A 13,533-nucleotide genomic window follows, 5' to 3' on the forward strand; every position below is an offset into this window, starting at 1 on the left:
AGAAAACATGTTTCTCATTAAATGGCTGCATGAAGGAATTACATAACTCTAGTCTTAATAAGACATATTTACTGTAATGTTTTTATTTAATCAAACCCCAGAGGGACTCAGATAAAATGGGAGTTCTGAACTTCTATGTTTTTTAAGGACTAGTAATAGATTTTGGACTGTTTTGGGGCTTTTTCGAAAAAAAAAAAAAAAAAAAAAAGGATGCTCAAATAATCCTTTACATTATATTCTCCAATTTGTGTTTACATAATTACATGCTAAAACCAAATAATAAAATATGCTGACAATGGACACATTCATATCACTGAAGTACAAACTAAAAATAATTTATCTTTAATTCAGTAATCTTTATTATTCAATAAAATATTGACACAAATGTTTTATTTGATATCATATTTTTTTTATCTATTTATTGCAATATTTTTATTAGATTTATGTATAATATATTCTGCATTTATTAAATACAATGTTTATAACCCTTATAATTTACTGATGTATTCTCATATAACATTTTCTTTTCTTCTTAGAAAATGGTGACATTGGAACATGTTGGACAGAAAAGGTTAACAGACTATTTATTGGTAATTGCGGAGAGTCAGAGAAGTGGTCGGATTAAGCATCCTTTGCTTTAACCTTCTCCTATTTAGACATGTCATAATGTGTACACATGAAGTAAACCTGTTAAAGAGGAACTGCACTATTTTTGACGATTGTTGACAATCATGATGAAAGTCATGACGATGGATGTCAGGTTTTCAGTGCATTCCAACACGCAAATATGCGTAAATAAAAGTCAATGCCAAGTCCTCTATTCCGCCCATAAAAGCCATCCAAAGAGTGCCAACAATACTTAATTTACATTTTGTGACTTGAATAACAAGCAAGTATTAGTGATATTGTTATTAGTGATGCTTGTGTGCCAATGTTGACATGTCCACTGATCAGCTGCTTCCTCGTACAAAACTTTGTTCTAGATTATAAATCATGTCCATGGCTTGGATAATACAAAAGACTAGGATGTAATCTGACAAGTTGGGACACTTTAACAGCCAATCTAGACCCGGAATTAGACGACACAAAAAGACATTTGTTTTTTTTCCACAAGGATTACGAGTCATTCTTCATCCAAATGGGAATATATGAACTAGCAGTCAGTATCCTGATGACATCAGACCTTGTACAGTAAGTGATGTTTTATTATGTTTGTTGGCTCTCATGAAGCAATAATCAGTGCTGTTAATAAAACGCAAATGTTGTGATGCTTTTATTTTATTTATTAATGTACTAAATAAGTATGCTTAAAATATGTAAATTAGAGATGTCTGATAATATCGGGCTGACGATACTGTCAGCCGATAAATGCTTTAAATATACCGGTAATATCGGAAATTATCGGTATCGGTTCAGGAATTATCGATATCGGTTTTAAAAAGTACAATTTATCCATCCATCCATTTTTTCTACCGCTTGTTCCGTTTGGGGTCGCTGGAGCCTATTTCAGCTGCATGCGGGTGGAAGGCGGTGGTACACCCTGGACAAGTCGCCCCTCATCATAGGGCCAAAATGTATGACTTTTTTAAAACGCACAGTGTACACAGACGTAGGGAGAAGTACAGAGCGCCAATAAACCTTAAAGGCACTGCCTTTGCATGCCAGCCCAATCACATGATATCTACAGCTATTTACACACACAAGTGAATGCAAGGCATACTTGGTCAACAGCCATACAGGGCACACCGAGGGTGGCCGTATAAACAACGCCAACACCGTTACAAATATGGGCCACACTGTGAAGTCACACCAAACAAGAATGACCAACACATTTCGGGAGAACATCCGCACCGTAACACAACATAAACACAACACAACAACTACCCAAAACCCCTTGCAGCACTAACTCTTCTGGGACGCTACAATAGACACTACCAAACCCCGCCCACCTCAACCTCCTCATGCTCTCTCAGGGAGAGCGTGTCCCAAATTCCAAGCTGCCGTTTTGAGGCATGTTAAAAAAATAATGCACTTTGTGACTTCAATAATAAATATGGCAGTGCCATGTTGGCATTTTTTTACATAACTTGAATTGATTTATTTTGCAAAACCTTGTTACATTGTGTGATGCATCCAGCGGGCATCACAACAAAATTAGGCATAATAATGTCTTAATTCCTCGACTGTATATATCGCTATCAGTTGATATCGTAATCGGTAATAAAGAGTTGAACAATATCGGAATATCGTCAAAAAAGCCATTATCGGACATCTCCAAAGTAAATATGAAATATTATAAATGTGCCTGTAACTACATGACATATATATTCACATCTTGAATACAAAAGGCTGTTTTAAAGGGTTTTATAGGCAGACTAGAACGGCTCCATTGTAAGCTGACTTTTGATCACATTTATTTACTATGTAGAATGTATTAAAAAATCAAACAAAATCAGTGGTCATGTATTTAATGATTGTGAACGACAGGCAACATTCAATTGAAAACCACCAACATGATAACCTTGAGCATAACCAGAGTGAGGACTTGGACCCAGTGGAAAAGCAGACTAGTGCTAATAGGTGGTGTTGTCCAAGAGTCAAGGAAGTCTTCCCTCCCCTCCCTGCCACTAAGCCCCCGGCTGCAGCTCATTTCTTGCTGCTGGCAGAGTGAATTTGGTGTCTGATTACATTAATATTCACGACATTAATTAGTACAGGAGCACGGCTCAATGAATATTCATGCTATTAGCTCGGCCTCCTAAATGTGTGTGCGTGCATGTGTAATAAATGGACATGTGTCCCTCTTGTTAAGAAGCCTTCACAGGCTTTTAATCAACTCTATCAGCAGTAATAAATCAAATCAAGGGAAAAAAACCAAGCACAAATTTCCTTTTTCCATAATGGTATTTATCTTAGCGAGCCACGATGGTGTGGTCTAGATATCAACCTCACCTGGAGTCTGTCCGAGTTGCAGGATGCTCATGTCCTTGGTCAAACCGTTGCTTTTTGGGCTGGGCATAACTGCACAGGTAGACACAGCCCGTGGGGGCCGTTTCCCCGGCACCTTGACGGTGGTCCTGAGGAGGTCGATTTCTTTACCGTGGACATTCTGCATGTAGTCCTGAGGAGAATGAGGGGGGAAATAACATTAGGTGTCGACACAAACATGCTGACCATTCCCTCCAGTGGAACTCAGCATAAGCGCTTGTCGACTGAACGAAAATCTAAACCAAAACTAACTAAAAAGGACAATAGATTTCACAGTAAAATTTACAATGTTTTTCAGCATATTTAATTAAAAACTTTACATTTAAAAAAAAAAAAACTCAATTGTTCATACTATAAAAATGGTTTTCCTTTTACTGTAAAATCTACGGTTGTTACTGTAAATGGAAAAATGGTACCACGGTTAATTTATGATAAAAAAAAACCTGGCAACTCATTTGCCAGAATAAAAAACAACTTACATTTTACAGTAAGATTCAGGCAACCAAGCTGCCAGTATTTCCCTATCAATAATGTTTTTCCATTTACTGTAATGTTTAAAAAAATCTGTACATTTTCCTTAAAAAATGGTGACCACAAAAAAATAAAATAAAAAATAAATTAATCAATAAAGAAAAAGAAAAAAAATGGTGACTAGAATTTTACTGTGAAATTAACAGATTGTTTTTTATTTTAAAGTGTGCATAAAAAAATATAATTAATAATAAAATGCATCGGCAAATTCGTAAATGATTGACTGTTAAAAGAAATCTTGATCTCAATGGGTTTCTTATCTGGTTAAATAAAGGTCCTCTATAAAAGTGGCCCTCTGATGGCAGCCAAAACTACGGCGTGGCCCTCAATTGTTAGAATATTTATGTATAAGTTATTACACAACTCTTATGCTTAAAAGCTGTTGCTATAGTTATTATCTATTGTGCTGAAGTTGTACTTTTTTATCTGTGCAAAGCGAGTCGTCTCGTATCAGTGTTTTCAGACCCTGAATCGGCCTGCTGACCGCCAAGGCCGAACATGACGCAGACAGAGCAGAGACGGTGATATCACAAGTGTCAACACATTCACATATATTGTGTCTAACTGGGGCTGCTGAGATTACCCCCCTTCCCTCAGCGACAGCCTCAGTGATGTAACCAGGGACCTCCGAAATAAATAGAGGAAACACGTGGGCTGGACTTTGGAGCGTAGTTTGGATCTGTAACTAAGAGTACAGCCCAATAACGTCTCTCCTCATTGAGCAAAATTGAACTCTGTCTCTGCATGATTCCTTGCTTCTTGTCTGTTTAATAGATGTCATCAGTGTTTGAACCTGACATCAATGAAAACCTGTTTGACACTCCTGACTTAAGTGGACACTTTATTGAATGAGACCAAGTTTGACCACTGAGCTTGGACTAAATATTGCACATTGAAAGTCACTTCTCGTGCACCAGGAAGGTGCTGCGATGATCCAGGAGGAGCATTGCATTGTGGGAGTTTGCTTAAGATGAAAAACAAAACCACAGCCTTCTGTCTGGTTGTCAACGCTCGCCCGACATGTGGATGCCGGCCCTTTTTTTGTTCGGCTTTTATGTTTGTGAAATGCTAGAGTAGGTGATTGTAAAATGCCACAGTCGGTGAAAAAGATGTGATCAGTGATATAGTGAAGATTAGTTGAAGCACGTCTTGCTGGTGTCCATGCTCATGTGATGAAAGGCTCTGGCAGATGTAAAAGTCTAATCCTCACAGCACACACACGCTCTTTCATGCTCAGGCTGACAAAAGACCAATTGAAAGCCAAGTGCTGGAGATTGCGTCTTAACAAGCCACCAGAGAGCCATGGAGCCAGCAGCACACTGGGTAAACCCTCCGCACACGCACACGCACATTCCTCCGACAGATTGACCGAGGTAATTGAGTCTCCATTTGCATGGCGGCGCTTTCATCATGGGCCCAGTTGTCCTGTCGCCGCGTGGCGTCCAGGACGTATGTGTATTGGACAGCAGGTGGTCAAAGTACAAGCGTGTACAAGAGGCGCTGACATCTTAGGCTGTGTCTACATGTCCACAAGGAGAAGCCCTTACACCAATCATTATTTAGCCTGAGCCCCGTTTCAGCCGCACTAAGCCAGCGTTTAAGGTTCCCCTCCTCGGATCATTTTTACACGGGTAAGTGTGCCGTCTATTTCTTCAATCTCCGGCTCTTCGCTTCATATGGACTCACTGATCCTGCACAAACTGAGTTCGCGGAGAGGAAGCGACGCCAGGGGGCGGTGTCGTAAACGACCATCGTGTGGTTGCGGACAAGGATAAGGTTCAGTGGGATTTATCCTGGATAACCTTTGTGCAGAAGAGGCCTTAAAAACATGAATCCCAACTTATCTAGCTTATTCTGGCAAGACTGACGAAGACGTAGAAGAGAAAGTGATTTGGCAAGAAAAAAAAACACTTTTGAATCCTGTATACATCACAGTTGTTGCTGCACCAAGCAGATGCCAGCTACTCCTCAATCATCATCGCACGAACCAGCCAGCAAGTTGACTGCTTGTTGCTGTATCTTGCTCTTCTCACTTCATGTACATACCAGCTTCAGATTCGACTATTTCCTGAAGGCGAAGCTTATCTGGCCCATAAAGCAGTAGACAAATGGTGCGATGAAGAAAGTGCTTGCTGTAATTCAGAGCAATGACCAGATTCTTCTCTTCTGGGACTGTTGTTATTCTCTATCGCTCTTTTCGTTCCTTCTTATGTGTTTTCCCTTTTCAAAGCATACACTGTAACTTTAGAAAGAACAACTTGAACAGGAGGATGGTACCAGACTCACTTAGTTTTGGCAAAAAAGGCCTAGAGTCCATTCATACTGCATGATGAAGCTGTGGAACAGTGCAGGTATAGAAAAAAACAAAAAGTTTCAAATAGAGGTATAAGCGAGAAGTGAAGATGAAGGCCTGGAGAGTGTCAACATAACACCAACACTCCTTTGCCATCTTGGCTGCTGCTGAGTGACCTAAAAGTAACACAATATTTGCTTCACACTTTCCTTGCCAATAAGGCGGCGTCATCGCCAACTACCTAATTAGCGGCATTAATGTGATTTCTTTGCACATAGTTGGGCAATTAGCGGCGCTGATTGAGTTTCATCCGATTAGCCTCTGCAAACACACTAATTGACAATAGACTGCGCAAGAAAACCAGTGTTTTTGTGCTGCAGGCGCTTTGCGTGTGCTGATGTGTTAAGTGATGGCTTTTACCACTGATTTACTGCCTCAGCTGCTCCAAGGACTGATTGACGTGCAAGCTTTCGCTCTGGCTTTTGCAAAGGCAGCTCAGAGGGAATTAAACCCACAACCTCTGGCTACACAATTTGAAATATGACTAATTCATCAAGTCAGGAAAATTGCAGTATTACGGTGGAGCACGATGACGTGGATTAATGCACAAAAGAGACACAAGTTGACATTGGGCAGCAGTGGGAAGTCGCAATGAATGCAGAAATCAGTCTTTTGTCAATAGATTACGTTGCCATTCATCAGACTCCCACTACACACACACCTGGCCCCAGGTGGCCCCTGCGCAAAATGACAATTCCAGCCACAACCTATTATTTCTTCCATCAGCTCAAGTCTGCTGTTGTTATTGTACATTAATTCTATAAATAGTGTCAGTTATCATTAATAACCAGTAAGGATTAATCACATTCCTGTCATTGTAGGACTTGGCCATGTTGCACAGGCCAAGACTGTATTGGCTACAGTCCTATGTCATCCCGCCACTAAAAAGTAACACAGTACTACAGTAACCAATTACAAAAGGAACAATACTACTTTTGAAAAACAGTGTTACTTATTTCCTTCATGCACATGATGGTGCGCCATGGTGACATTGCTGGTAATATGAGCCGGGATGCAAGTTAGTCAGTACACACAAACAAAGCACTTGCAAGCAGAAACAGCTAAAACAGAGGAGGGGAAATGGAAATATTTTGGCTTTGAAACAAAGGAAAAAGACAAAGCTATAAACACTGAAGCTGCGCTTTAAAACATAATTTGCTAGCGGCCAACGTCCCTCGCTAGTGTTTTAGCTACTTCCAAATGAATCATTCTTGCCTACGTGGCGACAAATAAAGTGTGTTTCTTACAAGTATCATCTCTGCAGGATGAGGAATATCCAAACATGCTTCACTTCACACCATAGGAGCATACAAGAACTAACTGCTCACGCTCCTCAAGGTAAACAAATGGGTGGATTTGTACAAACATCCATTAACCATACCAAATACTGAGCTTTATATAGTTGATACTACAATGATAACATCAATATTTTTTATTATCAAATCTTTTTTCATTTTTGTTACTCAGGAAATAGGTCCCTGGACACAAGAGAACCAAAGTATGATCCTGTAACGACTTGGTATCGGATCCATACCCGAATGTGTAGAGTCACACAAAACTAATGGGGGGCGGCAGCGGCGATGACCAAGAAGAACGCGGAGTTGGAATATAATTACAACACTTTATATACATATTTATATAATATGTAACTACAAGCTCCATTCACAGACAGAGTCCCACTGATTTTATGAGTGGTCGAGCGAGTCAAATGCCGAAAAAAATAATAATAAAAATAATAAATAAAAATTTAATTTGTTTTTATTTATTTGTGGCGGCCGTAATTCTTTCGTGGCGGGCTGCCACCAATAAATAAATGTGTGGGAAACCCTGAATACATACATACATACATACATACATATACATATACCGTTACACCCCATATCAATCAATCAATCAATGTTTACTTATATAGCCCTAAATCACTAGTGTCTCAAAGGGCTGCACAAACCACCACGACATCCTCGGTAGGAAAACTCACACCCAGTGGGACATTGGTGACAATAATGACCCAGTGGGACGTCGGTGACAATGATGACTATGAGAACCTTAGAGAGGAGGAAAGCAATGGATGTCGAGCGGATCTGTGTAACGGTACACGAAAATTTCGGTTTGGTACGTACCTCAGTTTAGAGGTCACGGTTCGGTTCATTTTCGGTACAGTAAGAAAAAACACAAAATGTAAATTTTTTGGTTATTTATTTACCAAATTTGTAAACAATGGCTTTATCCTTTTAACATTAGGAACACTATAATACTTCTGCCCACGTGAATCAAAACATAAACTGCCTCAAATTGTTGCTCAGATTAAATATAATGACAAAACTTTTCTTCTACATATAAAAAGTGCAACATTAAACAGTTTCATGTCAACTCATAATGCTTCATTTATTACAGCATTTGGGAAGCCTGTAGTTGACTTTTATTATGTAAATGTTATATTTTTATCAACATGTGATAGCAGGGACCCTGCCATTCAAAGCTTTTCTGTCCGTAAAACACGCACGCACGCACACACACACACACACACACACACACACACACACACACACACACACACACACACACACACACACACACACACACACACACACACACACACACACACACACACACACACACACACACACACACACGCACACACACACACACACACACCCCGCAAAATTAGCTAACGTTACGCTAAAACTAATTAGACTTCACCTCAAGCCAGAACTGCGAGCGAGCTGAGCTGCAGTTTAAGTTTCTAGAAGGTCAAACGGCTCATAGTGATGTTAGTAGTAGTTGTGACTGGGAGGTGTTTATTACTATTTGGGGAGAGTACGCTGCCTTATGCTCACCTGCTAAACACCTATCTGCTCAACGCTGAAGCATTGACTACATGCGCTCTGAATACGCATTGCTGATTGGCTGTTACAGCTTTATATGTAACCAATCACATGGTTGTGTGGGTGGGACAATGCTGGGTGCTGAAGAAGCAAAGCAGCTTGTTAAGACTTTGGTTAAGAAACTTGTTTGGTACACCACCGTACCGAAACGGTTCAATACAAATACATGTACTGTTATATTCCTAATATATATATATATATATATATATATATATATATATATATATATATATATATGTAGAGAGAACATAAAAATAATAGTGGTGTTAAAGAGTTTTCATTAGCATTCTTGTTGCCATCAACGTGTTAATTTATGAGACTAAAACAAAAGGCAACGGTGGTCCACTATGTGACAAAATAATTGTTCATTTAAATTTTGTTGTCGCACAAATGGCAAACAGGATATTATTTTTCCCCCGCATATAGCAACCAGACATAAATTAGCCTGCCCGTTATGATGACAGCAAATGTGTTGGTCGAATTGAAATAATAAAATAAATGGACAGCGTACAGCAGCCAAGGACATGCGACAATTAGCACAAAATATTCCTGATGATTTGTTCATCAGACCAAAGTGAGACAATAGAAGAGTACAAGAAGAAGCCATAAAGACTGTGGTGTGTGTGTGTGTAGCTCACATGTAGACTGGGGTGTGTGTGTGTAGCTCACATGTAGACTGGGGTGGTAGGTAAGCAGCCCATTGTCGCAGAGAGTAACATACTTCTTCTTCCACTCCTTGTTGAGAGACTTGCCGCTCCTTTTCAGCAGCATACCCTGTAGACAAAGACATGTGTGGTCAATGCCACGTGTGCAGGACAACAACACATATACCCTGTAGACAAAGACATGTGTGGTCAATGCCACGTGTGCAGGACAACAACACATATACCCTGTAGACAAAGACATGTGTGGTCAATGCCAGGTGTGCAGGACAACAACACACATACCCTGTAGACAAAGACATGTGTGGTCAATGCCACGTGTGCAGGACAACAACACATATACCCTGTAGACAAAGACATGTGTGGTCAATGCCACGTGTGCAGGACAACAACACATATACCCTGTAGACAAAGACATGTGTGGTCAATGCCAGGTGTGCAGGACAACAACACACATACCCTGTAGACAAAGACATGTGTGGTCAATGCCACGTGTGCAGGACAACAACACATATACCCTGTAGACAAAGACATGTGTGGTCAATGCCAGGTGTGCAGGACAACAACACACATACCCTGTAGACAAAGACATGTGTGGTCAATGCCACGTGTGCAGGACAACAACACATATACCCTGTAGACAAAGACATGTGTGGTCAATGCCACGTGTGCAGGACAACAACACATATACCCTGTAGACAAAGACATGTGTGGTCAATGCCAGGTGTGCAGGACAACAACACACATACCCTGTAGACAAAGACATGTGTGGTCAATGCCACGTGTGCAGGACAACAACACACATACCCTGTAGACAAAGACATGTGTGGTCAATGCCAGGTGTGCAGGACAACAACACACATACCCTGTAGACAAAGACATGTGTGGTCAATGCCACGTGTGCAGGACAACAACACACATACCCTGTAGACAAAGACATGTGTGGTCAATGCCACGTGTGCAGGACAACAACACACATACCCTGTAGACAAAGACATGTGTGGTCAATGCCAGGTGTGCAGGACAACAACACACATACCCTGTAGACAAAGACATGTGTGGTCAATGCCACGTGTGCAGGACAACAACACACAATCCCTGTAGACAAAGACATGTGTGGTCAATGCCACGTGTGCAGGACAACAACACACATACCCTGTAGACAAAGACATGTGTGGTCAATGCCACGTGTGCAGGACAACAACACACATACCCTGTAGACAAAGACATGTGTGGTCAATGCCACGTGTGCAGGACAACAACACACATACCCTGTAGACAAAGACATGTGTGGTCAATGCCACGTGTGCAGGACAACAACACACATACCCTGTAGACAAAGACATGTGTGGTCAATGCCACGTGTGCAGGACAACAACACACAATCCCTGTAGACAAAGACATGTGTGGTCAATGCCACGTGTGCAGGACAACAACACACATACCCTGTGGACAAAGACATGTGTGGTCAATGCCACGTGTGCAGGACAACAACACACATACCCTGTAGACAAAGACATGTGTGGTCAATGCCACGTGTGCAGGACAACAACACACATACCCTGTAGACAAAGACATGTGTGGTCAATGCCACGTGTGCAGGACAACAACACACATACCCTGTAGACAAAGACATGTGTGGTCAATGCCACGTGTGCAGGACAACAACACACATACCCTGTGGACAAAGACATGTGTGGTCAATGCCAGGTGTGCAGGACAACAACACACATACCCTGTAGACAAAGACATGTGTGGTCAATGCCACGTGTGCAGGACAACAACACACATACCCTGTAGACAAAGACATGTGTGGTCAATGCCACGTGTGCAGGACAACAACACACATACCCTGTAGACAAAGACATGTGTGGTCAATGCCACGTGTGCAGGACAACAACACACATACCCTGTAGACAAAGACATGTGTGGTCAATGCCACGTGTGCAGGACAACAACACACATACCCTGTAGACAAAGACATGTGTGGTCAATGCCACGTGTGCAGGACAACAACACACATACCCTGTAGACAAAGACATGTGTGGTCAATGCCACGTGTGCAGGACAACAACACACAATCCCTGTAGACAAAGACATGTGTGGCCAATGCCACGTGTGCAGGACAACAACACACATACCCTGTAGACAAAGACATGTGTGGTCAATGCCACGTGTGCAGGACAACAACACACATACCCTGTAGACAAAGACATGTGTGGTCAATGCCACGTGTGCAGGACAACAACACACATACCCTGTAGACAAAGACATGTGTGGTCAATGCCACGTGTGCAGGACAACAACACACATACCCTGTAGACAAAGACATGTGTGGTCAATGCCACGTGTGCAGGACAACAACACACATACCCTGTAGACAAAGACATGTGTGGTCAATGCCACGTGTGCAGGACAACAACACACATACCCTGTGGACAAAGACATGTGTGGTCAATGCCACGTGTGCAGGACAACAACACACATACCCTGTAGACAAAGACATGTGTGGTCAATGCCACGTGTGCAGGACAACAACACACAATCCCTGTAGACAAAGACATGTGTGGTCAATGCCAGGTGTGCAGGACAACAACACACATACCCTGTAGACAAAGACATGTGTGGTCAATGCCACGTGTGCAGGACAACAACACACATACCCTGTAGACAAAGACATGTGTGGTCAATGCCAGGTGTGCAGGACAACAACACACATACCCTGTAGACAAAGACATGTGTGGTCAATGCCACGTGTGCAGGACAACAACACACATACCCTGTAGACAAAGACATGTGTGGTCAATGCCACGTGTGCAGGACAACAACACACATACCCTGTAGACAAAGACATGTGTGGTCAATGCCAGGTGTGCAGGACAACAACACACATACCCTGTAGACAAAGACATGTGTGGTCAATGCCACGTGTGCAGGACAACAACACACAATCCCTGTAGACAAAGACATGTGTGGTCAATGCCACGTGTGCAGGACAACAACACACATACCCTGTAGACAAAGACATGTGTGGTCAATGCCACGTGTGCAGGACAACAACACACATACCCTGTAGACAAAGACATGTGTGGTCAATGCCACGTGTGCAGGACAACAACACACATACCCTGTAGACAAAGACATGTGTGGTCAATGCCACGTGTGCAGGACAACAACACACATACCCTGTAGACAAAGACATGTGTGGTCAATGCCACGTGTGCAGGACAACAACACACAATCCCTGTAGACAAAGACATGTGTGGTCAATGCCACGTGTGCAGGACAACAACACACATACCCTGTGGACAAAGACATGTGTGGTCAATGCCACGTGTGCAGGACAACAACACACATACCCTGTAGACAAAGACATGTGTGGTCAATGCCACGTGTGCAGGACAACAACACACATACCCTGTAGACAAAGACATGTGTGGTCAATGCCACGTGTGCAGGACAACAACACACATACCCTGTAGACAAAGACATGTGTGGTCAATGCCACGTGTGCAGGACAACAACACACATACCCTGTAGACAAAGACATGTGTGGTCAATGCCACGTGTGCAGGACAACAACACACATACCCTGTAGACAAAGACATGTGTGGTCAATGCCACGTGTGCAGGACAACAACACACATACCCTGTAGACAAAGACATGTGTGGTCAATGCCACGTGTGCAGGACAACAACACACATACCCTGTAGACAAAGACATGTGTGGTCAATGCCACGTGTGCAGGACAACAACACACATACCCTGTAGACAAAGACATGTGTGGTCAATGCCACGTGTGCAGGACAACAACACACAATCCCTGTAGACAAAGACATGTGTGGCCAATGCCACGTGTGCAGGACAACAACACACATACCCTGTAGACAAAGACATGTGTGGTCAATGCCACGTGTGCAGGACAACAACACACATACCCTGTAGACAAAGACATGTGTGGTCAATGCCACGTGTGCAGGACAACAACACACATACCCTGTAGACAAAGACATGTGTGGTCAATGCCACGTGTGCAGGACAACAACACACATACCCTGTAGACAAAGACATGTGTGGTCAATGCCACGTGTGCAGGACAACAACACACATACC

The 13,533-nt window shown here is 42.2% G+C and overlaps 1 protein-coding gene across 5 annotated transcripts in view; it reads right to left on the reverse strand.

The window, feature by feature from the left end:
* Positions 1 to 2,920: 2,920 nt before the first annotated feature.
* The window catches only part of LOC133544138 (arf-GAP with GTPase, ANK repeat and PH domain-containing protein 1-like), an 88,673-nt gene continuing 78,060 nt past the window's right edge, over positions 2,921 to 13,533 (reverse strand). For all 5 annotated transcript variants that reach the window (XM_061889219.1, XM_061889218.1, XM_061889220.1 and 2 more), the window contains 2 exons: positions 9,427 to 9,531; positions 2,921 to 3,121 (listed from right to left, as the gene is read on the reverse strand). In XM_061889219.1, the coding sequence (XP_061745203.1) occupies positions 2,936 to 3,121; positions 9,427 to 9,531 (291 nt within the window). In that variant the 3' untranslated portion in view covers positions 2,921 to 2,935. The remainder of the gene's footprint in view (positions 3,122 to 9,426; positions 9,532 to 13,533) is intronic.

This window comes from Nerophis ophidion, linkage group LG27, assembly GCF_033978795.1.
Source record: "Nerophis ophidion isolate RoL-2023_Sa linkage group LG27, RoL_Noph_v1.0, whole genome shotgun sequence".
Taxonomy (NCBI): Eukaryota; Metazoa; Chordata; class Actinopteri; order Syngnathiformes; family Syngnathidae; genus Nerophis; species Nerophis ophidion.